We start from the raw sequence: 27,329 nt of genomic DNA, 5'->3' as shown, positions 1-27,329 counted from the left end.
TACATCGGTCTCTTTGTTACTCAGAGAATTTAGGTTCCGTATCAGTACGGAAGCGACGCTATTAGTGTCGTGTTTTTATTGCTGCGTGAAGGACGCAACGCAGACAAACATATAGTGACCAAAAGCTGGTTGAGTCGATTTTATTTTGATACAAATGGCGTGTTTACTTTGATTTTTTAATATTAAAACGACCAATTTAGCTTTGCGATTGTTTCGTTCCGACTTACTGATAATCTTGGCGACTTATTTAAGTTTGCGTCATCTCGTGAATAAATAAAAACATGTGTTTGGTGACCTGATCTGACCTAATAAAAATTATATCACTTTTTTATTTATCAAAGTGCATTTGTTTGTTTGTTTTTTTTAATCTAATAATAACTCATTAAATAAATGTCTTGTTTAAACATATAATAATTTATTTTTATTAAGATTTTTTTCATAGATTCATTGCTGAATGCCTTTGGTATAATTTTAAACTCAAAATTTGGTACTTACTTCGAAAAATACGAAACAATCGACGAAAGAATACAAAAGTGTCACAATTTACATTCTTCTTTTGCAGTTTCTCAAAATGTTGATTTTGTTAGTTGAGTCGTTTTCGTCCCAAAGGTGCGGTATATATAACTGGATTAAATACTGTGACACTGACAATGCTCCATAAAAGGTCAAAGCTGCCTATTCTAAAAGATGCCCATATCCACAATAGGGCACAGAGCTCTTGTAGTTTGTTTGCAAAGGGTATTGTCAATTTTCAATCCATTTTACAATGGCTTTTGACATTGGACGTCTAACAAGGCCTAACCCAATGTACGTGTATTGTGTACTGAACATTTTACTAAATCTAATTATCTGTCAACTATTTTCTGCCTACTCTATCGACCAATGATGAGAAAAACCACATTCAGTTACCAGACGATGAAAATTTTCCCGACATGTACGCTTTTTAAGCATTCGTTCTGAAAATCCGACGGGAATTTCGATAAATTTATTTATTGCACAGCATCAGGCAACGATCCCCAAAATATTTTATTTATTCATTCATTAGAATAACCAGTTTACAAAAACAGATACACATACATACTCGGATCACATGTCAAAACTGCCAAACTGCAACTTATCAGCTTTTTAAATAAAGCCAAACAAACTATTCCTTGGCACAAGGCAAAAGGAACAAAAGATCATCTTTCAAAATCTATAAAATTAAGGGTCTATTTGCTCAGTCGGTCAGACAGAGAGATGCGTTATTGTTCCAAAATCAAAAAAAATATGTTTCTCTTATTTTTTGCAACAGAAAGGGAACCCGTTTATGAAAGTCTGAAGTCTAAACCGGAATATGAAAGTCTAAACATTTACAGGGCTTATAATCTATCGCTGTTTGGTTTAAGTGGCCACTTTACACACTGTGTAACATTTATCATGCTGCCCATAGGCATGTTTTAACATCCATATTTCCTGAACTCTTCCATCTGTCGACTTTTGTGAAGTAAAAGAGCTGAAATCTTTATCGTGTGAGTGAGATTCATCCAGCTAAACCAATTCACCTACTAGGCAACGCCTGAAAACAACTTTTCAATTTAAAAAAAATATAGGTATATTTAGGTAATTTTATATATAAACCCTTACGAATTCATTCATTTAACAAAATATTTTTACTTTTTTAAATTCATATTGTAATGTAAATTATCATATTTTAAATATCTTTTGTAAAGGTTATCTGAATCTTTTGTTTAGTTTTGTCTGGTAGTTTATTGTATAATTTCAGTCCCTGGTTTGTTAGTCTCGATTGTCCTTGTCTCGTTTAATAAGATTGTATATGATATTGTTCTGATATTCTCGTATTGTGTCCACGTTTAATAAAAAAAATCACGTTTTAATTCTTCGTCTACAATTCCATCAGTGGCTAATTTATTCATAAAATTTAAGGATTCTAGTTGAAAGGGTTCAGTTTCATTTAATTGTTTAGTTTGTTTAAAGAGTTCTATAGTTGCTGTTAGATAAGGGAGGTCATATACTAGCTTTAATATTTTATTTTGCTGTCTTTGTAGTCTGTTTATGTCATTTTGATTTCCTGTTCCCCATAGTAGTTGCATATAACATATTTTAGTTTTTACATAGACTTTATACATTAGATTTTTTTCCGTTTTTAGTACAATGTTTAGATTTAAAAGATGACTCTATAATGTCGCCACTTGATACTTCTACTTATACAAATACTTCTCATACCAGTTAGTTTAATCAACAATGTTTTGAGTATTTCCAAATGTTTACAGACAGGCTAGTTTTCCTCCCCAAGATATGTAGATGTAAATTTTTGCAACAAAGAGGGAACAATATTTTTAAGAAGTGTTTTATCTCTCTGTTGCAAAAATTTAGATCTAAATAACTCCTTGGGGAGGAAATCCAGCCTGTCTACAAACATTCGGACGTATTCAAAACTTTGATAAAGATAAGTTACAAAAAAGTTGACTTTCAATTATTATTTTTTAAATATTAACTTTTTTCAGTGCTTTTTTTGACACTCTTGCCCCGAATTGAAACGAAAGCCCCTTTCCTTGCTCAGTTGAATTATTAAAGGTACAAATTCAATTGACGATTACTCTAGTTATTTGTATTCAAGGAGATGATATCTATATTATGGCTTTATAAGGAGATAACATGCTCTGATACGCTTATCCCGGGTAACAGGGCAAGAGGTACAATCGTGCAGATTTTTAGATTATTATTAAAACATGTTTAGATTATTATTAATAACCGATAAAAGGGGTACTCGCAAAGTTCTGCTTTTGACCTAATAAAGCTCAGCTGAAATCAAGTTAGGGTTATCACTAGAGCCCGCCCAGGGCACTGCAGATTGAACAAACACCTTGCTAGATGAACCTTTCCGAAACTTCTAGATGTAGGTTCTGCAGTGCAGATGAGGAAACACCTATACACATTCACATTGAATGTGATGCTTTACATCATAAAAGGAACCTAATCCTCGGGAAACTACTGGTTAAACCTCAGGATGTTAAAGAGCTCGCCCCCTACCTAATATCCCGGTTCTTTACGGATCTGGGCTTGGAGGGGGAGATTTAGCAAAATTTAAACACTCCCCTTCCACACAGTAGCCAGGTTTTTTATAGACCCGGGCTCGGAGGGCGGGAACTATTCACGGGGACCCGTCACAATAGATCTTCACAGGTCGCAGTGACGTCAAGAGCTTGCAAAGCACGGACCCCCACCACTAAGAATAAGAAAAGGAACAATAACATATTTTTGTGTAAAAAGTAGTTTTATATAAAATAATAATCAATTATGTGGTAAATTTAAAAAAAAATGGAATATTCTGGACACAGACAGCTTTTAATTTGAATTTACAAAAACGTATGACAATTACCACCACCTGGCCTTATTATTTTTTTTTTTTAATTTTTGAGAGCAACGCAATATTTTATATATCTTAGATGTAGCTTGTATAGGAATAACGTGTCTATTCATTATACGTCAAGAGTAAAATATATAAAAATATTACAAATATAGCAAATTGTATTTTTTCTAGACCTTCTAGATAAGAACTATCTCCCGACAGATGAAACGGCACAGCTGGACATCCTCGTGAGGCTAACGGAGTTCTGCGGTAAGGAGATGTCCAACATTACGGAAGCCGAGGAAAGTCCTCCAGTTTGGGACTTCTACCATTCCTTCTTCTTCTCCTACACTGTCGTCAGTACAATAGGTAACAATCTACAAAATAATTACTTAACAAGTAACATGCATCTTAGGGCGAGTTGCACCAAACAAGTATAAAAAAACGATAATTCCGTCTATTTATCTATTTCTAAAAAATCTGTCCCAATCTGTTCTATTGTCTTCTCTGTTCTATGTTAATATTTGCTTTCTTGACATTCTTGACGCCAATACGGAACGCATAGATCGTCTGGAGCGTTTGCAGAATCAATGAATCCGCTTTGTTTTCAATCTCAAAAAGTATGACCATGTATCACCCTGTCGCTCCGAACTCAAGTGGCTTCATTTTTATCAGCGTATAAACTTTTAATCTCTCTCACTTCTTTATAATATTCTTCACAATCCTCGCGCTCCAAAATCTTGCTGAGAATTTCATTTACCTTTCTGATCATAGCTTTTTGTTTCGCTCTTCTCAGGAAATAAAGTTTTCCATTCCTCGGCACAGCACATCATTTTGCAGCTATTTCTTTTCCGTTCAAGCTGCTAGACTTTGGAATGACCCACCTCTTCATATAAAAAATGCACCTTCTCTAGCCACATTGAAGAAACGCCTGAAAAATTATTATATATCCCAAGAATCCTGAACTCCCTGTGTTTTTAACGCTTTTTTTTCTCAAATATATTTTTTTATCCCTTTTTTCTTTCCTTGGTTCCTATTACTCTCTCCTTCCAAACTCATTATCTGATCCCACATTCTTTATCAGTTAATATGTATAACATAATGTACTTTTCTATTAATTTATATAAAATAATATTTCATGCTTTCAGGATACGGAAATTTGGCGCCCACAACATCATTAGGAAGAATCCTTATGATATTTTATGGAATCTTCGGCATACCTATCAATGGAATACTCTTCGCTAATCTTGGAGAATATTTTGGTGACACGGTAAGAGCATAGTTAATCAATATAATATTTTCTATATGTCGGCATTTACAGGTCATTGACTGGTTTAAGTGGCCACTTTACAAAATGTGTAACGTTCACCATTTCGCGCATATTTAAACATACACATTTCCTCAACTCTTCCATCTATTGACTATATTGAAATAAACTCGCCTACAGTCTGTATTGAATGCCGCAGCGAGACTTATTTTTGTAATCTCTAAATTCAGTCATATCACTCCACTACTTTGGGAATTGCACTGGCTACGTTTTCACATGATCAGCCACATCTAAGTCGAGAAGAAAAGTTATTATACCTCTACGCAAACAGCGCATTAAATTCGGCGAACGCGTATTCGCGGTCGCAAGCCCTACGATATGGAATGCTCTCCCAGCAGAGGTGCGAAACTGTAAGAGTCAAGTGATGTTTCGGAAAAAACTTAAAACCCACTTGTTCTCTTAATCATTTGAATAAATCCTTGGCATGAGATGACAAAGTACATTGTTTTTCTTAAATTACAAATTTAAAAAGTTGAAATTAAATTTATTTCTTAATATAATCCCTTTCTAAAGCGCCCTTGAGGTATTATATTACGAAAATAGCGCTATAAAAGTTATCCCTAATTTTTTTTTTTTTTAAAGAGCTGAAACCTTTATTGAGATTCATCTGGCTGAATTATTTCACCTTATTACTTCGGCACGGGTAACCCCAGTGAGGTCACATTATTTATATTATTAATTATTGTTTATAGTGTGAAAAGAAAATATTAAGAATAGATAACGCCTGAAAACAAGTTTTTATTTTTTTATACTTCTTATACCAGTTAGTTTCGTAAACAATCTCTGAGGCAATAAATCTAGAGCAATTACTACCTAGGGAGTGATATCCAGCCGGTCTACAAACATTTGCACATACTCAAAACATTGTTAAATAAATATTTTGTTCATATTGTTACTTCAAAAAATCATTTTATTTATTATTGCCACAATTTTTGAAGTATAACGATTTGATAAGATAACACATCAAAACTCTTGATAGACTCTTAACAGTAGGTAGATTCAAAGACTTGTGAAACTTATTTTAATTATCAGTGAAGTGATTTACTCGGACTTTATCAATCAAATCACTTCTGAGAAATAATACCAATAATGATTTACTTAGACATTTTATTGATTATTGGAGTACATTATAAAATCTCATTTTATTCTTGAGAACACATGATACGAGTAGATAACATATTATTTCATGAACAACGCGAGGCCCGACAAAGCGTTGTCAATGCCTAGACAATACATTTATTTTAATAGTTAATTAAAGACCGTTAACTCGTGGACAATACAATATTGTTTTGTCCCACGACTCGAGCATTGTCCACGTGTAAACTAGAGATGGCCGTTTCGGTTATATATAAGAAGTAGCAGTAACAGTTATCGTTTCACAAATATGACTGTTTCTATTTAGACACTATTTAGTTGCAAACAGCTTAGAGCAACGACAGTAAAAAAATATAGTCCCAGCAACTGCTAGAGCAGTACGCACTTTAAAAAAAATAATAAATTTTAAAGAATAATTATTGTACTAAATTTCGCATTTTTGATAATCCAATAACCCATTTAAGATGGTCTTAAAATTTTAAACGCGATGATGAAATGACATAATATACAGGTGTTCTTAAAACCTTGTCACATCCGAAACCACGATGATTAATATGAGCAAGAAGACATATTGGCACATTAAAAGAAATTTTTAAAACGACTAAAAAAAAAAATTTAAAAAAAAACAAATGGTTGCTTACTTCTGCAGAGGAGAAACGAGGCGTGAGGGAGGGGCAATCTAATACACTCAACCTCGCGATCGCGCCCCCCTCGCTTCACCCCTGTAAGCAACCAAATTATTTTTTTAAATATTTTATTTTTAAAAATTTTCTTCGTTCTAAATATTTTTTAAATATGCTAATATCTCTTCTTGCCCATACTGATCATCGTGGTTTCGGATGTAACAGGGTTTAAAAAACACCCTAATTATTTAAAAATACATTTAATAGCAGGCAAACGCACTAACTAATACACCACGAGGCAAAATAATCTAAACTCGATTTCTTTTTGCCGGATTTTTACCTTACTACTACTGCCACTAAATAAATTAATATTTGCGGACGGGTGCTTTCGACTCGATGGATACTCGGGTAAAAATCCTGAAAAAGAAAATTGTGTGGAAATAAGTCCGCCTGGCGCGGCGTAGTGGTTGGCGCGTTCACCTACCATGCTTGAGGTCGTAAGATTGATTCCTGGCAGGGTGGACGTGAATAATAAATTTAAAAAGTGGTTTTACAGGGCAATGTTTCATGATTTCTGGACAGTCGCCTGAAGTATAAGACTGCTCACCTTGACCTCTATGAAATGAAAATGATCAAGATATTATGCAACAATGCTTGCAGACTGGCTGGTTTTTCTCCCTAGGGCGTTATTCATATTTAAACTTATAGCAACAGAGAGGGAAAACATTTTTGAGAAGGGATATGGAAGTCTAGGCATTTACAGGGCTTATGACCTGTCATTGGCTGGCTCAAGTGGCCACTTTACACACTGTGTAACATTCACCATTCTGACCATGTTTGAACATTTCCTCAACTCTTCCATCTGTTGACTTTTGTGAAGTAAAGAAGCTGAAACCTTCATTATTCGGGTGAAATTCATCCAGCTGAACCAAATCACCTAAAAGGTGAGGTTTGAGAAAAATGTTGTCTCTATGTGCAAGAAGTTTAAAGATATTCTGCAATCAGAATTAAAATCTTAAAATTTCATAATATTTAGTTATGGCACTCGAGACATAGATCAAAGGTGTAGATTTCCATAAATTCATACAAAATCTCAAAAACTAACAATTTCTTAGTGAAGTCATGTTTATTTTTTTTTCATATAAATATTTACGTTCTCATGATTTACCCAAATATTTCCATTTTTGGGCCATTTTCAACGAGTTGTAAATAACTCCCTATTAGAAAATGGGAATCAAGTTGAGGTGAATGGGGTTCGAACCTCTGATCCGTGAGTCGGCAACGCTAGCCACGGGACCACAACCCGATTTAATAAATGTCTCCATCCCTAATGGAAATATAACAAAATAAGTCCCACGAACAGGGAGAATGGTAAATAAATGTTCGTCGCAATGAGCAGTTCCCAATGGATGGAAGCAATGCAATGTATTCAATTGGAAAAATGAGGATAAAATTAGGCTGAATTCTGTCTTAATGCAATCTCTCGGGTGAATGTGTGTTAAAACGATCAACAATGGATGCACAAATGCCGAGACAAGTGCAGATGCAAGGCTGAGACTATCATTACTAAAAAATCAAGAAGGGGGATATGCGGTACTTTAATTTGTTAGTTTAAAACAAACCCTATTTGTTTGATTTTAATACTAATATTTTAAAATTGTCATGATTAACAGAATAACAGTGTGTATTATCGTTAGTGCATCTTACGATTATATACATCGTTTGTGAGTATCTAATAGTTATATTGCGACCAATATAACAATATATTTACCGAGGCTGATATTGTTTCTGACAATGTATGTAAATTTAGGTCAAATATTATAGAAAATTTGAGAGAAGCAGATATTTAACTTTATTGTTATATACATACATATTTTTTCATTTCGTTTCTTTTACATTTATTATATTGAACATAATTTAAATTATTGTATTAAGTGTAAACAATTTTTTTGGTGTGTGCATGAGTTTCTTACACTAATAAACAAAGAAATTGGCAATATTTGTGTACATACTGTTTGTTTACCCAATAAAATATATAAATAAATATTTTCAAATAATCCCGATGTAAAATTTTTCAACGCTTATCAGTTCATGGTTTACTTCTTCGTTCTAATTCTCAAGGCACTCTCTTAATACCTATCCACAATTCCTCTTTCTTCTCTTACTCATATAGTGTCCATGTGGCTCGACTGTGGAATCATCTCCCATCCACCATCAAAGATGTTACTACATTATCTATGTTTAAATCACGTCTGAAGAAACATCTCCTTTCTCTTCCTTAATCTCTCCTCCTTTCTTCTTTTTTTCCTTTTTCCTATTGAGTATGGAGATGGTTTTTTAATTTAAGGTAATTTTATAAAATTTACCTTAAATTAAATAAACAACTACGATTTTTTTCTATTTCAATATATCTTTAGCTTTTTAATCTTTATTTTCTATTGAATATGTTCTGTAACTTGAATTATAAAAATATTTTTTTTATTTTATTGGTTGGTTGGAAGATATTGCCGTTCGGCAATAAGCCCACCAATGTACAAATAACATTATGTACAAAAAGTTAAATAAATAAATCAAATTTTGTATGTCATTCGTATAATATTTTAATTCACATCGTTTCTAAAGTATAATATCGTATGTGCAATTTTACGAAAACCGCAAAACATTTTAAGTTTTTTGTTAGCTCATACGAAAAAAGACATTAAAATAAATATGCAGACCATTTTATTTTCAACAATTTATATATTCAGTATATTCTTTAAACACTGTCACATCCAAAACCACGATGATCAGTATGGGACGAAGACATATTAGCATATTCAAAAAAATATTTAGAACGAACAAATTTATTTTAAAGAAAATATTTAAAAAAACAAATGGTTGCGTACTTCTGCAGGGGAGAAGCGAGGGGGGCGCCGCCGCGCGGTTGACGGTATATCAGACTCCCTCCTCCCCTCTCCTTGTTTCTCTCCTGTAGAAGTAAGCAACCATTTGCTTTTTTAAATATTTTGTTTTTGTAAATTTTATTCGTTCTAAAAAAATATTTTAATGTGCCAATTTCTTGCTCATACTGATCATCGTGGTTTCGGATGTGACAGGGTTTAAAGAACACCCGTATATAGATTTAAACTGGACCAAAAATATCTTTAAATCCTTATGTAAAATTTGGGTTACTATATTATACGTTTGGGTGTCGATATGTAAAGCGAACTGAGAGAAATTGAACGGCTTAAAAGATTGACAATATGAATGAAAAATGAGAAAAATTATTCATGTAAAGGATGAGGGGTCCGTATGCAAAGACAGTGTGGTGTGGCGTTCTATCGTCTCTGCCTACGTGCCTACCCGTAATGTGATGGTTTGTGATATAATGGGTATGGGTAATATGATGGTTTGTTGTAGAAGTCTTTTGATACATTGAATTAATGCATGTACGTTTCATAGAATTTTTATACTAATCAATAAAAGAAATATTATACACATGATAATAATCCGATACCATCTGATTTTATCGACTTGATTTAACAATATGTCTCCATATTTATCAGTTCTCAAATAATTCATATTTAATCAATATTTAAGTACTAAGAAAAACAAAATTATTTTCACGCCAAGGGCAAAGGTTTCGTAATATAATTAATTGCAAATCAAAGCATTTCTATCTTTCCCGGGTAAAGGAAACCGATTATTAGATTTCGTGTAATCACTTAAAGTTAATACATTTCCTTTTTTGTTTATTATTATTGTTCATTTTTGTAATCTGGCGTCTAGTGCTCTGATGCTTATCGTTTATCATTAATAACTATATAACTTTTAATAGTAGGTAAGAAGGCACGCGTATTTTAAAAATGAAATAATGTAATATGAGGAGAGTTCAGCGTGTATAAGAGTTAATGGGGGATTTACATCTTGGTTTCAAACACACACATCGATCTCAAAAGGCGTGAAACAGGGATGTGTAATGTCACCATGGTTGTTTAATCTATACATGGACAACTGTATGAAAGAGATAAAATGTATGGGTATTGAAGCAAAAATGGATAATTTTTCAGTAAGCTGCTTGTTGTGTGCTGATGATGCAGTTCTGTTAGCAAGCAGCAAGGCTGATTTGCAGCAAATAGTCTCTAGAATGTATGATGTATGCCTGAAGAGCGAATTGGCGATGAACGAAAGTAAGTCAAAAGTTATGGTATTTGAAAGGGATAGTGAGGTTACTGACTGCATAATAAATGTAAACAACGAATGTCTCGAGCAAGTAGAAGAATTTGTGTATCTAGGAATCATTTTTTTAAGATATGGAAGAGTAGAAAAAGATGTTGAAAGAAGAGTGAATGCGGGCAACAAAATGAACGGAGCACTAAGCACAGTAATTTATAATAAAAATATGTCAATCAAAACTAAACTGGCAGTGCACAACGGAGTTTTAGTCCCAACACTTATGTATGGAAGTGAAACATGGAACTGGCAGAGGAAGGATGAAAGCCGAGTGAACGCGGTTGAAATGCGATCTCTTAGACGAATGTGTGGGAAATCAATGTATGACAGGGTTACGAATGATGAAATCAGGCGAGAGTGTAAATCTGAGTCAAGTATAATTGATAAGATTAAGAAAGGTTCTCTGAGATGGTTTGGTCACGTGGAACGAATGGACGACCAAAGAATGGTAAAACAAGTATATATGGCCAAAATGAACGGCAACGTGAGACAAGGACGACCAAGGAAGACGTGTCATGATCAGATAAACCAAAATCTTAAGTCTGGTCATGTCAAAAGCAGGCAGAACCGAAGGGCATGTATGACAAGATGTATGAATGTGGAAGAGGCTAGGATTGTAGGCCAGGATAGACGTGTGTGGCGGTCCATTCTCTCTGCCTACCCTTACGGGGAAATGGCGTGATGGTAGTAGTAGTAGTAGTAGTAGAAATAATATAGTAAATTAAAAATTATCATAATCTCCCCAATGAACTAAAAATTATTAAAATTAATACATCACTAAATAAATACAAAGTAAATTTAAAGAAATTTTTTGAACCCGAGTAAAAATAGCATTCTTTTTTATTAGTATTATTATAGTATAGTTGCATTATTCTTTTTTGTATTCTTTATATTTCGTTTTTTTATTCCCCATGTATATTCAAAATTATATAGCTTCAAATTACTAAATAACTACAACAGTGTAAGTCACTCTCCAAGCGCAAGAGCTATAGTCCTTAAAATGTAACATGATTAGAATGACAGTTGTCAGAAAAAGTGACGACATAACTTTGTAGTAACGTCAAAGGAGTTATTTATATTGACACACGAAAAATCATTTGTATCTGGCGTGTTATTTTTTTTATTACAATGCTTGAAACATAAATCAACATTAATATATAAAATCATCTTTAAAACTAAAAAAAAACTAAAATAAACCTAATTTTTAACGACGTTCTTACAAGGTTACATCATTTTTCAAAAACGTTAGAGATGGGACAAATTGATCGAATAAAAAAATTATTCGTTTGATGGATTTCATGAAAAAAGTATAAATGTCTCATTTTTTGGTGAACAATTATGTTAAACACACTATAATATGCTTGTTTTTTCGTTTTTTGTATCATTTTTTGGAAACATGATTGCATGAAATAACTGATAAAATTGATTTGATCAGCTATCAGTAATTTCCCATCACTAATGAAATTAGTTTGACAGCTGTCATTCTAATCAAGCTATATTTTAAGGACTATAGTCTCTTTTTTGGAAGGTTTCAGTTATAAGTTAACTTAATATATAAAAGTAGATTGTAATAGAAAAAGAAACATGTATAATGTTTTGTAACTATATTAATTAATAATATTTTGTTTTAAATATTCAGATAAACAAATAATAATAAAGATGGACAACATTTTAGAGAAAAAAATATGGAAGTCTAGGCATTAAATTTATGACCAGTCGCTGGCTGGTTCAAGTGGCCACTTTACGCTCAGTGTAAGATTCACCATTCTGCCTGTGTTTGAACATACACATTTCCTCAACTCTTCCATTTTAAACCAGCCAGCGACAGGACAGCCCTTTAAATGCCTTTATTTCCATATTTTACCATTGTGTGAAATGAGCCATTGACCGATTTCACACCCGTCGCACGTCGCGGTCTCGTAAAAAATCCACCTGACACGACACGGTAAAATTAGGGTGGATTGTTTTTTTTTTAATATTATTTTTTATTGACCTGGGTTTTGGTACCGTGGTAAAAGTCGCGGACTCACAGATCAGAGGCCAGAGGTTCGAACCCCACTCTACCACACCTAAATTTTAAAAATCCGTGTGAATCATAAGAACCCAAATATTGTTTTATTTAGTGGCTCCTCTCGGGTAAAAATACTGCAAAAAAATAAAGTGTAGATCTTTTTGCATCATGGCGTACTAGTTAATGCGTTTGCTAGCTATTAAATATATATTTTTATGTAATATAATATACCTGTAATAGAAAAAAAATCAATCCACCATATAATGTATTTTTATCATGCTGTGTGGCTTTTTATTATTGTCTTAATGGGGTCATCAAAAATGCGAAATTTCGTACAAAATAAATAAATTATGTACTGTCATTTATTTCCCATGATTTCATCTTTTAAATTTTTCTTGAGGTATTTATATATATGACGTATTCTAATTAGGAATATGCTAATTTCGAAGATGTTTACTGTTTTTTTATATTTTGTTAAATCATTATTCTTATTATATTCCGTATATTTTTTGGTGCACTAAATTGTTGTTTTTTTTTATTCAAAAGCCTTAGGGCATAAAAAGAAAAAAAAAAAAAAAATTAATCTATTTATTGCAGGCACAAATCTTAAAATAAAAACACATTTGTATCCTAAATCATTTGTTGGTAACTTGTTCAAATATGCTGACATGTGATATTATATTAAAACAGAGATGGAAATAATTTTTTAAATATTTTTTTATTGAAGAAGGTAAAAACATGTACAGAAAATATAAAAGGAAAAATACTGAAACCCACTAAACCGCGAAACCGGCTTGTCAGCAGGTTTCTTATGTTTCCCTTACAAAGAGAAACGTTGGAGAAATTACATAAATTTAAAAAGTAATATAAACATTATTAAGAACTAAAAGCATACCTAATTTTCACAGAAAATTTATTTATAAAAATTAAAATAGATGACATTAAATGATAATCAATATAAAGCTCTGTTACACATTAACCATTTAACTATTTTTCAATATGAAGTTTAAGTATTTTTGGAGCTTGCGACCTGTTATTGGCTGGGTTTTGTGATCATTTCACTTGAGTTCATCAAAAATGAAAATTGATATAAAACATCAGAGATATAAAAGATAGGGAACATTTTTAAATAAGGAAAGGTAAAATAATTCACATGAATATCGTCCACATCAAAAGAGGTTTTAGCAACGTATGAAATTTTAATTTCTCAATCTCCATTGATTTATTTATCTAATTAAATTACAATTTTTCGTTTTAGTTCCGTGGTCTGTACACCAGATACAAGAACAAAAATCCTTCGTCCGGGTCCAATATTGACTACCAAGTCCGTCGGTTCGGCTTGTTAGGCCAAATCTCCCTCTACCTGATTCCTGGTTTCCTGTTCTTCATATTCCTCCCCGCCTTTCTCTTCGTCATATTCGAGGGCTGGGACTACACCTTGGCTGTCTATTACGCCTTCGTCACCCTGACGACTATCGGGTTTGGAGACTACGTGGCAGGTAATGTTTCTGAACAACAATAATTGTCTTTTTGGCTTCATCAATATGCTATGGTAAGCTGGTGGATTGAGGAGTCTGGCGTCGAAGTTTTGTTGCTCTGCTTTAAATTCAATATGATTGAGTCGCTTAACCCAAAATTCATAATTTCCACTTTTTTATCAAAAATGAACTGAGTGCCTTATTAAAGGAGGCGCAAAAATCTTCAGGAAAAAAAATCAATCCTAGTATTTTTAAAACATTGTCTAATACCAAAACGTAAATAGTCCATCAGCGGACGTGAGCACGCTATTTTCATATAATATAATCTTGTTCATTTTGAGGTAACATATTTTGTTTACTTCGGTACTTATATTTGTTATAATTAATCGTAAAATGAACATACTCGTAGTTATATTTTTTTTCCCTTAAAACTACTTTCGTGAATATTACCATAATTTATTTGTCTTACCCCTTTGAAACATTTCCAAAGTGGCATAAAACAGATACAAAAGTCATTTTGTCCATGAAATATCTTTATATAATTTTAAAAATGCCTTTCATGTTTTGAAAATATTGTATTTTTCGTTAACGCTATATTTAATTCAGTTTAACTAATTAAAAACTTAATATTTTTTTAGGGTTATATAATATAAGTCGTGTTATGTCTCGTCTGTTTAGTGTAGTCACCATGTGCTTTTTAATGTCTATTTTAAATTTGTCTCCAATTTATTCAAGTTATAGGGGAAGGTGAGGTGTGTGAGAAAGTGAGGTGGGGTGGCGTGTTGTGACTGAATCACAAAAAAAGGTATTGTAGAAAATCCTTCCATAAAAGTTTTAATTTCAATAAAACAGCAAATTGTTATCTACTTTTTTTGGTATTATTACCCTCGTCACACAAAGGACGAAGCAATAAAATGTTTTACAAAATGTTGAAACTGTCACAATCTGCCCCACCCATGGGGTTAGTTGTGACACGGGTGGAGCAAGCTGTGATTAACAATATAATTAAGTAATTCATAAATAAATTTGACAAAATATAAAGAAATTATTTAAAACATTCATAGTTAAATGTAAAATGTGATTCTCGATCATTAAATATTGTACATTAAAAATGTATTCTCTTTGATGAAAACGATTCTTGTTTTCAATTTAAATCATTCTGCAACAATCAAACAAATGTCACAAATAAAATCTGGTATGTATTTATCCACTTTAGCATATAGTTCATGACACATTATATGGCATTTTATGCACCTCGCCCACCTTTGCTAGAAAGATAATTGGAATATTACTTATGACTATGATGTTATGAATGTGAATTTAACTGAAGGAAGTATTTTATTTATTGTTAATACTAAAGGTAAAAGAGGTTACATTTCTACAATAAAATTTAAAATATCTCTGTTCCGACAGGACAGAAAAATACTTCGAATGTTTGCAGGAAAAGTTAGTTTAACACCTCTAAATCACACTTTATCGTTTAACTTTTTCAAAATCTGCTGCACGATGCCGTTTTTTTGGCAGCAACTGACGGTACGTGGTTCACACGAAATTAAGCCATGCGAGCTGCGCTAGGTAAACTAACGCGAATTTTAAATCCAATGTCACAACCTACCCCGTCACTACACGCCCAACCTTCCCCTAAGGTGAGTTGAAATTTAAACGAATAATTTAATACAGAGATCTACACACATTTTTCGTGCATATCTCAAAACACAGCAAGATGGACAAAATGAACTTTGGAAATGGGCCACTCAATTATATTATTTGGTTGATATTATTTCCATATTTTTTTTATTTCCTCAGTGGAGCACCTGTACCGAAGCAGACATTTCACCACTATAAATTTTTTATCGGTATTTGCATTTACGTATTCAATACTTACAATCGGGTTGTGGTCCCGTGGCCAGTGTTGCAGACTCACGGGTCAGAGGTCCGAGGTTCGAACCCCACTCTACCTCAACTTGATTTCCATTTTCTAATAGTGAGTTATTTACAACTCGTTGAAAATGGTCACCAAAAATTGAAATATTTGGGTAATTTATAAAAACGCTAATATTTCTTTATTTTTTTTTTAAGTGGCTTCTACTAATTGTCCCGGTATGAAAAAAAATCATTTCTTTATTATTTAAAAAATCATACCAGTATTATAACATGGTTGCTCCTAGAGATTTTGGGCAAGTAGTTGTGAACACTATAGTTGCTGGATTGACCAGAATTCGGGAGTTATAAGATGTCTCTAATAAGATATTATATTTTTTAAATGTAAATGTAAATACACTATAAATATAGTTACTGTTATGCACACTGTGCTTTGTTGGTATAATATATAAAAATTGTTACAAAAAAAACAATAACCTAACACTGCAACAATGTGGAAGCTTAGTGCTACGGGAAATTAGATGTAAAAAATGTTTTCTTACACGCGGTAAAAATTAGAGCATATTATTGTTCGGCGAAGTATCTCAAAAATGTGTGAAAAAAATGATAAAAATGAACTACTTTGAACAAGTCACAAGTTCTACCTAATCAACGATAGTGTTGTGACTGATTTCTGGAAGCCACTTACCAATCAGCAGATCTCACCGATTAGAACTATTGACGTCTAAAGCTCGGGTTTCCTAGGACAGCGGTGCCCGTATTTTAACGGCCGTAGTGAACATTAAAGCTAGGGTTTCCTAGGACAGCGGTGCCCGTATCTTAGCGGCCGTAGTGAACGGTGATACGGTGGACAGCCGTCGTAACAGTGACTAGAGAGTGTTTTTATTTTTTAACGATGTTATCAACATCGTTTTCCTAGGAAAACACTCTCTAGTCACCGTTACGACGGCTGTCCACCGCATCACCGTTCACTACGGCCGTTAAAATACGGGCGCCGCTGTCCTAGGAAACCCTAGCTTAACGCGATTGACAGCCGTCGTAACGGTGACTAGAGAGTGATATTCTATAAAAATGGTATTGATAACACCGTTAAAAAATAAAACCACTCTCTAGTCACCACTACGTCGGCTTTCCACAGCATCACCGTTCACTACGGCCGTTAAGATACGGGCACCGCTGTCCTAGGAAACCCTAGCTTAAGCGGAGTAATTTCAAAATTACAAAACTTTAAAAAAATCATCACGCCGATAATACGATACATATCTTCTTCTTGCGGTGCCTTATCAGGTCCCCCCGACGTTGGCGATCACTACAGCGAAGAGCGAAAGCATCTTAGTCCTACGCTACTCCGAGGCCAGGACAACTGCTTGTTGGATGTACTCGCTATATTGATTCCTGGGAAAAGATGACCAGAGTGGTTTCCCGTTGCCTTCTCTGGTGGATTTGTCTGTCGAGGTTACCTTCCCTTAGCTGGTTGGTTCTGGTTTGGAGGCCCCAGAAACTCATTTCATTCTCTCGTTATCTGCTGTGATCACACTTTTATAATTGTGATCCCATTGCCCGGGGTTCGCGACGTGGACGCTAACGAGTTGGACTAGTCAGTAATGCTGCCAGTGGAATGCAGCTGGGCGTTCAAAGCATTTAATAGAATCACACCCTCCAGCAATATGTGACTTACTGCGACCCTATTGACGGTTCGAAAACAACATGTATATTTATTTTTTTTAATTTTTGGCCTCGTTTGATTGTTTTGACAAGGACAACAAGATGTAATGAGAATACCTCTTGTGTGACTGTGGTGTACCACGAGTCTACATAGGATACAATACTTGATATGTCTCTCTTATTTATTCAAAAGATGAGATTTTTTTTGTAATCTTCAAATTGACATTTTCACACCGAATTTGGAAAGTATGATTTGTATAAATATTCTGTATTCAATACAAAAAATATTTATCCTTGCTATGCGAAGAATAATTTTACGAATGAAAGTAAAGCCAATACCACAATACATCTGTTTTTTTGTATTAGAAAGTTAACGAGAATATAACTTATAACAAGGGAGACAGATACGCTGTTCTATGGCCGGTGTCTGTGTGAAAGAGACAAAAACAAAAGAAGACATTCGTTTGATCAGTCGATTGTTGGCAGTGAGCAGAAGTGCATGCTAGTTAAATGACCAGCGTAATTATGTAATTAATGTTGCTATAATAGGCCCAAATTATATTATGTTTTTTATACATTATTCGTTCGATTTTCGATAGTTCGGGTTCGATTCCCGGTGAGAACACCAAAATTCAATGGGATTTTTCTGAAGCCTGGGTATTCTGTGATGTAATTTACCACTGTAATTGGGCCTCCTGGCCTGTTGTGGAGCAAAAATTAAATAAACAACAGGAATTAAAATATGTTTCTATGATTTTTTTTCAAATATCTGAACTTCGAGATATTTTACTTGAAAACCTAGTTTGACGTTACACAATGTTACACCACTGTGGGTAAATGATTTTTTTAGCACAGCCTTTTAAGAGATACAGAATTACAGATTACATAATCAGCCTGCTGTCTGTCCATCTCATTCGAACGCAATCAAAACCATATTTCGTTTTCGTTCCGTTTTATACTATACGAATGAATTTACGAAACGAATTGTTTACAGCATAAGGTCACTGATGATATTCTATAATGGGCAATTATCATGGATTTTTTTATTAGCTGATAAATTAATCTAAAAAACCACAAGCCGATCGGTACTATTCTTATTAAAATCTGTTAATAAATAAGGGAGATATAAAGGATTAAATTCTAGTCATTTAAATGGTGCCAAAAACAAACAATACGTGCCGTCATTAAGTATGACGTCTTCGGATGTTTTGAGACGTCATCGGATTTTTTTTCATCAATGTCTATGGATTTTATAGAGTATTGTAGATAGCTTCCTTTTTCTATGTATCGTTTGTTTACATTTACGGCGTTCGGTCACTTATCAAACGCTACGAGTTGTGAGTTATAATTTTCATGATAAAATGATAATTCAATTTATCATTATAATAATAAATTAATATTTAGAAGAGGTTGAAAACCACAAAATAATATAAGAAATTCGAGATGTAAGATGTCATCCGTTTTCACTTTCATCTATCAGTGCTTGGAACTGGGGTGGGTAAGGGGAGGGTTTAAGACAATATGCATAGACAACTCTCCTTATATTTCTATGGCATTACCAACATTAAAATGAATGCATTACTCGTGAACTTCTGTGACAAAATTTATTACCAATTTACGAAACGATCGTTTTCAAAAGACCTTATTTTTTAAACGAAAATTATGAATGAAAATATTCATTATAAGGGTTTATATAAACACTAGAATCTTTAAAAAATCTTTTATTTTTAGAGTAGGTTAAATCCGATATTCCTCCCAAGTAATAATACCTTATTGTTTTGGTTTTGTTATTGTTTTGTGAGTTTGGAGCGTGGTGTGCAGAGTGTGGGATGTGGAATGAAGTGTATTAAGGTTGATGGGCTTCAATATAATCTAAAGAAATGCTCTTCATGTAATATTCTAGTGCTGATTAGGTTTCTGTTTCCAATGTTATAATGCCACATTTCATTGAACTTTTACTTGTCATTTTGTTTCACGCGATACGAATACATTTTTTAAATGAAAGCCACACCAAACTTATTAACAAACTTGGAATGCCTCAACACATCATATCACCAATTACTTTTAAAGTTCCAACAGCAAATGATACACAGGATCCAGCGATCGAAACTCCAGTTGCAGTGACATATCGATTTATATCAGGTAAGATGGGCATTCTTAAGCTTAAATGACCTGTCCTAGAAATGAAATGGTGCACTGAAAAAATGTTATTACAAATTAATATTTCATTTCACCTCCATTGGGATTCGAGCCTGGGACCACGACGAATTTACATATTTGTGATTTTATGTTTTACTGGGGGTCGCGCTAGAATCGTAAAAAAATTCTGGCTTTCTCACCAATGTTTTGAGTATGTCCAAATGCTTTCATACTGGCTGGGTTTCCTCCCTAGGGAGCCATTCAAATTTGTTGCAACAGAGAGGGAAAACATCTTTGAGAAGGGATATAGAAGTCAAGGCAATTACAGGGCTTATGACCTGTAAATGCAGTGGGTGAATCGGTTCAGCCGGATGAATCTCACCCACATGATTTATCACCTTTAGGTTTCAGCTCTTTTGCTTCACAAAAGTCAACAGATTGATGAGTCTAGGAAATGTGGATGTTCAAACATAGACAGAATGGTGAATGTTACACAGTGGCTCAAACCGGCCAATGACAGGTCATAAGCCCTGTGAATGCCTAGAATTCCAGATTCCCTTCTCAAAAATGTTTTCTCTCTCTGTTACAACAAATTAAAAAGTTTTCGCCTTATTTATTGTATTTGTAATTTTACTTAACTGAATATTTTAAAATATACATATTGAGTTTTTCTACTGACATTTCTTGGTGGAACTGCATTTTAATAATAATAATAAAAATACGTACGTAGTTTTATTCCATTTTTATTATTATAATAAAAACATATAGTATTAATCCGAAGATTGAAAACAACCTTTCATTTTGCGTAACCTTCAAATGAATAAATGAGACCGCTTTTCTGCATACAAATATGTTCCCTTATTCCTCCCTGGATTATGGTATTGGAGCAGTGATTTTTTTTTCATTCTAAAGATGTTTACCATTGGCGTGTCTCTATTATTTAGCTTTTTAATAAATTGTTTCTTATGAGAGCTAGGATCATCCAAAAACCCAAAAAAGTTCCCAGCTTTGTCTGCCGTCTTCGGACGGACGATATACAAATCGTCGTGATCGTAGGACAACGACGAATGTGCAAAAAATGCGACATTGGCTTTCATTTATATTTGACCTTTAAAAGATTAAATAATTGCTTCATATTCCAGGTTTGAAATATATATTTATAACTAACCCAAGAACCAAATAATAAGTTATGTCAAAAGTGTCAATTTTTTTTTTCAAACGGCTCTCACGAGAGTTTAAAAAAGTTGAAAACAATAACATGCGTTTGTTCTACAATCATGAGGAAATATAATAAAAAAAACTTACTTTCTCAAATTCATTCTGATACTCTTTCTAAAAAAAACAAAATCGGTTCAGTTTTAGGGCGGGGAAAAGAAGGACAGCGAAATCTTGATTTTGTCGATTTTTGTTAGGCAAAATCAGTTCAACTTGCAATAGTCTTTTTCGCATTTCGGAGGCATCTGCGAAAAAGTGAGAGAAAAACTATGTTCAAATACCTATTCACCCAATTTCTTTGCCGGGTGATATTCCAAACTTATACGTGAGATAAAAATGTTTTCAACGGCCGCGAGATCGAATGAACTAACAGCAAAATAAAGCATTTACTAACTTATTGGCTAAGATATGATACAAGCCTATTGCAAGAATTAAGTAGAATTAATAAATCTTTAGGTATTACAGACAAAGGATATGGAGGTTACTTCGTCGCTTACAAGATTTTCTTAATCTTTTGGATCACCTTTGGCCTCGGCTACCTGGTGATGGTGGTCGGCTTCCTCACGCAGGGTCTTCGCTCTAAGAAGATGCTGGAACTGGAGCACAAAGTGGCGCAGAATCTAAAAGAAACGCACTCTAAAATATGGAACGGGGTTACGAAGGATGTCAGCTACCTGAGGAAGATATTGAACGAAGTCTACATGATGAGATTCAAAGTAACTAATTTACATAAGACTATTCAAAATATGACAACCAGTACCTGTTAGCGATTTTTTCACAATCTTCCGTTTGTTACAGCCAGTGTACAATGACGAGACTCCCCCTCCGAGAATCCACAGGAGCTCCAGCTGCCCGTCTCTCTCCTTCAGCCGCGGGGACACTCCTCGTGTGGCGCGGCGCAGGGCGATGTCCGAGGCTCAGCCGCTCGGCCCCGGAGAACTCCAGAGAGTCCAATCAGACTCGGACCTGCTCTCGATCGACCGTCAAAGGACTTTTGCCCCGACTGCCATGGTGCAGCCGGCGGAACTCCTAGCGAGAGTCGTGGACGCCCTCGGCACGCTGCAAAACGAAGAAGACAGTTTTATGGAAGAGGGTTTCCACGGATTCAGTGATGAGGATATCCTCGCCAGTGAGAAGACCGGTTCAACGTGGAGCGTGGCGGGTGAAAAGCCTTATGAGCAACCTCCCCCAATTCTCAGGGCCAGAGCAGTCAGTGAAGTCAGAGTTCCCGTATCGTTTCAAGAGGACAAAATTATCAACGGAGATTTGAGCGGTTCTAATTCATCCATAACCGGAAAAATGAAAGACATGATGAGAGCGCGAGGAAATAAATTATCAGTTCCTAATATATCGATGTCCAGACAAAGCTTTTCAGTGTTTTCTGACAGTTCTGGTGTCCCGAAGAATCTGTTGTCTAAACTGAACCCATTCAAGAAACAGGCGCCGAAGCCGACCGATGTAGAGAAAGACAGAATTATGGCACCGATTTCGGATACCATGACTCCCGAAGAGTACTTACGCAGGACTGCGCGAGGAAGAGTCAGCATGGCGCCCACGACGATGGCGGCTCAGCAACGATATCTGAACAACACGAGGAACGGTAGGGTGAGCCGGATTTCCTTGCCTATGGATAGTGCCGATGTTTTGGAGCAAACGACATTGGCCGACTTGATAAGAGCGTTGGAGGCTCTGCATTCGGGAGAGTCTCCCACGGTGCCCCGCAGGAAGTTGGGGACGGCGAGCCTCACCCCGCCCCGCCAGCCGCCCCCGGTGGTCGTGCTGCCGCCCGGAACCCCTCGCGAGCGCCGGTTCTCGGTGTTCCAGGCCCCGATGGGCGGCGGGCGGCGGCCCTCGGCGGCCGTGGCGCGGCGCCGCGCCTCCTTGCTGCCCGCGGTGGGGCTGGCGCCCGCCTACTCGCCGTCCGCGCGGCGCGGCTCCCTGCTGCAGCCGCCGCCCTACTCGGCCGTGGAGGGCCCCCGACGCCGCCCGCCCGGACCCCGCCGCCAGTCTCTGTGGGGCGCCGCCTCCCCGGCCCCCTCACCATCCCCGCGCCCCCGCCGTCCGCGCTTCCCCAGCATATCTGAGACTGTCCCGACGAGCCGCACGAGGCACGATAGTCTAATAGATATTAAAATAGAAGATTTTAGCAAATCACATTCTACGGAATCATAAACTATGACATTCATGTATTCATTTGTATTATTCGACGTTCTTATGAATTTAATTACTTTTTAATTTTTAGAATTAAGAATCTACCAATTTATAATGTTCACTAAATTTATCAATGTCAAAACTTTTTATGCATAAAATTTTTGACTAAAGATTTTTTTAAATTAAGTAGATATCATATTAACAATTTAAATAAAAAGTTAACCAGACTATTAGTTAACTAGCCTCACAAGAGTCAGGTCACAGAAATATCACTTCGCGTAACTCAAACCAGAATGAATATTACTAATGATTGAATTGTTGATTCTATATGGATAGTTAGGTAAATATCTAAGGTATACAGTGATTGAAATTTCGAATAAATTTTTTCTAAATCCCATGAGAAATAAATGATGCAACTTACATAAAAACACACGAAAATACATTTTCTATATGCATCTTTGTGGCTATTGCAGACATTTGATTTCAAAATCATTCCATTATCCAAGACAAAATAAGTTAAATAATATTCTAAATGCATTGAAACTGCATCAAACAATTAAATTTTCACTGTAATTCAGTTAAACTTTGGAAATAATTCGAATCGTTAAAATGACCATTTTGTATGAACATTTGTAAGAGCACGGCGCGGCGGTCGCGAAATTCTAAAATATATCAATAATCAAAATCATTTATTTTTCAGTACAGTGCGAGACTTGGAAGTGGGGTGACGTTAGTTGAAATTTTGAATTTTTTTGTTTTTTCAAAAAACTAATTACATTCAAATTCGAAAACAAATCGTATAGGGGGAGTCGAGGCAACAGTTCGTCTCGACAAATAACTAAAAATATTTTCATTTTATTTATTGTTTTACCTATTCGACTAACTACACAATTGTTCAAACAAGTTTCAGGTTTTTGAAATGGGGAAAAGAAAATTATGGCCACCCAGTTCGTATAAATTGTAACAATAATGATATTTTGTCTTTTGGCAACAATGCAATGTACTGTGCCAAATATTATTTATTCATTTACCTACAGTATAATATTTTACTTACTTTTATTTTTATTATTATTTATTATTATTTATTTTACTTACTTACAGTATAATATTTTACATAAATATATATATATATATATATATATATATATGCACCACAATAGGCCAGGAGGTCCAATCACAGTGGTGAATTACATCACAGAACACCCAGGCTTTAGAAAAATTGCATTTAATTTTTGTGTTCTTACCGGGAATCGAACCCGAAACCTTCCGTGTGTGAGTAAAGCGTCTTGACCACTATACCACGGAGGCCGTCTAGCCGCCGTTTTGCATATATTTTTATTTTTTTAAATGTTATTCGCCAAAAAACCTTGTAAAATGTATTCCTCGGCACGGAATTTCCCAGTGAGGAATACATTATAACCAAATCATGGATATTTTTCATCAATGAATTACTTAATAAATAAAAACAGATTATAAAAAATTAAGGTAGAATCTACCTTTCTTAAAAATATTTATTTTTACATTCAGACTTCATTACTTTGTCGCCATTTTTTTAAATGTAGGTTTTTTATTTGTGATTTTATATGTTTAAAAAATATTTATCTTTCTACGTCCAATAAAGTCAAATTTATCCCTTGCAATTCTGCCAGTGTTTGCCCCAAGCTTCCCAATATTGAGTCTTAAATAAGACTAATAATGTCTCCTTCTTTGCAGGGTGGAGGGCTATCAGGCACCCCCTGTTGCTTATCAGGTTTAAGCACCAAGTGCTTTTGGAAGTTGAATTCCATAGTCATTACATCCGATGGCATAACTAACATAGGAAAATCGATGAGGTATTGCTGCATAATAATAAAAAAACCATAGATAAATTATAACATTACTATAACTTTCTTCGTTTCTCCAATATGTGACGGAATGCTGATATTATACATGGCTCTATTCCACTGAGTTTCTCCAGGGTATACTTGGTTACAACAGTTGAAAGACCAGAGGGGGAAGTGTATCTAACTTCGAATTTCTTTCGATTTTTAAACGGTACTGTCGACAACCCTAAAATTACGCAGAGCATTCGTTTTTATGTTCCGGATGTATTACATTCCATCATAGACTGTTTTACATTTCAATATACAGGACCAACCTGTCAATGGTCATGCCTGTTGAAAGAGCTACCTATGCTGAACTATATTACTTTGGACATTGATGTTTTTCATATCTCCGAGAGATTTTCGATGCAAGATTCTCTCGCTTTTTTAACTGTTTCTTAAGATATTCTAATATTTGTAGCATGCACGGTCTGTCCATATATCGGATGGAAGCGATGCTCCCCTAAAACTCGACACTTTAACAATTAACAATCAGTTAGTCAATAGGGCGGGGCTTGTACAAATAGAGATCTTTATTATCTCTGGAACCAATCTTGACAAACACATCCAGGTTCACTTTCTATGTATTGTGACTGTTTTATAACAAATTTAACACTTACATCAGTTGACACAATGGCATTATAATATAAAGCTATAATATATAACCCTTTTATGCTGAAATTTTGGCATAACATTGCTTTATAGTTTATTTCAAAGAACTTAATTTGAAGTTTTGTGCTAGTGGTAGGAACAAATTTTACCTATGTATGTACCTAGTGCCAAATGACTGCTTCCCTACTTGAAAACTTCACGTTTTTTTAATATACATACTCATTATATCTAATTTGTATTATATGTATGAATTAAGATGTAATATTTTGTTAACTGAGTGTTACATAAGTTGTTTCCGTTTCTTTCCAAATGAAGAGAACAATGCAAGAGGATGCAAAAACAAAAAAAAATTACAGTAATTCATAGCATCATCACCGTACACTGCTCAAATATAGCGAGTAGCTTTGGCAGCTTTATTCCCTCGATTGAATGCGAAAAGAAGGAGCAGTTGAAAATGCTCATTTTCGTCTGCTTGACATTTTATTTTGAAGGCTTATAATCAAATCAAATTGTATACGTATATATTGTACCATCAATATATAAAATCAATATATTGTACCGTAAAAACGAACACAATATCTTGTAGACCGGAAAATTTTCTTTTGTATGATGTTGACCATTGTTTTTTTTTGTACGAATTTTTAAATTTGTAAAAAAACGGACCCAACTTATGATAACATCTAATGCATTTGTGTAAATTAATAAATTGAAATAATTGTTTAAACGTGAATAATTTCAGATGCTGCTAAAAATTATCTGTAAGATAAATTATAGTACTAATTTCGTGAATAACATATTTGTGACTGTGTATTTATCATTTTATGAATTAATTTCATAAAAAATTATTAAAAGTTATAAAATACATTGAGGTTATGTTTATACCGAAGGTGGTGTAATGGTAATGCATTTAGGTATAATGGACTTCCAACTGCGATAAATGTATATTTATTCCCTTATGGGACCAATTAAATTGTGATTTCGGTTAAGGAATATTCTGTTTGCTTTATTTTATTTGATTGTGACAATTATACCCTGTGTTTAGATGTGTACCTAAAGAAAATAAGGGAATTTTAGGTTTGTGTACTTACATTATGTGTAGCCGATGCTATTTTATAGTAGTTCAGTAAGTGAGAGAAAAAAATAAAGATAGTAGATGATACAATAGAAAAGTATCATGAAAGTAATTTGTGAGTTTTATTTCATCAATTTTATGTGAAAAAATTCATCAAGGCACTAAGCCTCTATTCTAGAGGGTTGTCATCGGGTGGAAAAAAGAGGATATGGAAAGAAGTTATGAAAAATACACCAGACCTAATGAGTTCTTGGAAGTTTTTTTTGAAACTTGAGATAATTGAACTAGAGGTAATAAAAAAAAGCTGAAACAGTTTTCCAAAAAAAGTAAAAAACTAAGCAAGGCTGTTGATAAATCCACCTGGTCCATGAAGAAGTATAGAAATTGAAAAAAATAACATTTTCAGGCGTTGCCTAGTATGTAGGTGAAATAGTTCAATTAGATGAATTTCATCCGCATAAATAAAGGTTTCAGCTCTTTAACTTCACAAATATCAACAGATTAAAGAATTAAAGGAATATGGATGTTCAAATATGGGCAGAATGGTGAATGTTACAGTGTGTAAAGTGGCCACTTAAACCAGCCAATGACAGGTCATAAGCCCTGTAAATGCCTAGACTTCCATATTCCCTTATTT

General features: G+C 34.4%; 1 protein-coding gene across 1 annotated transcript in view; it reads left to right on the top strand.

The window, feature by feature from the left end:
- The window catches only part of Ork1 (open rectifier K[+] channel 1), a 52,633-nt gene extending 25,868 nt beyond the window's left edge, over nucleotides 1–26,765 (top strand). The window contains exons 2-6 of the mRNA XM_088239021.1: nucleotides 3,542–3,718; nucleotides 4,498–4,619; nucleotides 13,876–14,116; nucleotides 21,452–21,711; nucleotides 21,794–26,765. Of these exons, the coding sequence (XP_088095147.1) occupies nucleotides 3,542–3,718; nucleotides 4,498–4,619; nucleotides 13,876–14,116; nucleotides 21,452–21,711; nucleotides 21,794–23,167 (2,174 nt within the window). The 3' untranslated portion in view covers nucleotides 23,168–26,765. The remainder of the gene's footprint in view (nucleotides 1–3,541; nucleotides 3,719–4,497; nucleotides 4,620–13,875; nucleotides 14,117–21,451; nucleotides 21,712–21,793) is intronic.
- Nucleotides 26,766–27,329: the final 564 nt, after the last annotated feature.

The sequence above is a fragment of the Micrasema longulum genome, unplaced genomic scaffold (genome assembly GCF_059751315.1).
Source record: "Micrasema longulum isolate JH-2025_06_02 unplaced genomic scaffold, ASM5975131v1 h1tg002040l, whole genome shotgun sequence".
Classification (NCBI taxonomy): domain Eukaryota; kingdom Metazoa; phylum Arthropoda; class Insecta; order Trichoptera; family Brachycentridae; genus Micrasema; species Micrasema longulum.
The sequence above is the reverse complement of the archived record's forward strand: the minus strand, read 5'-3'. Positions and strand labels throughout refer to the sequence as shown.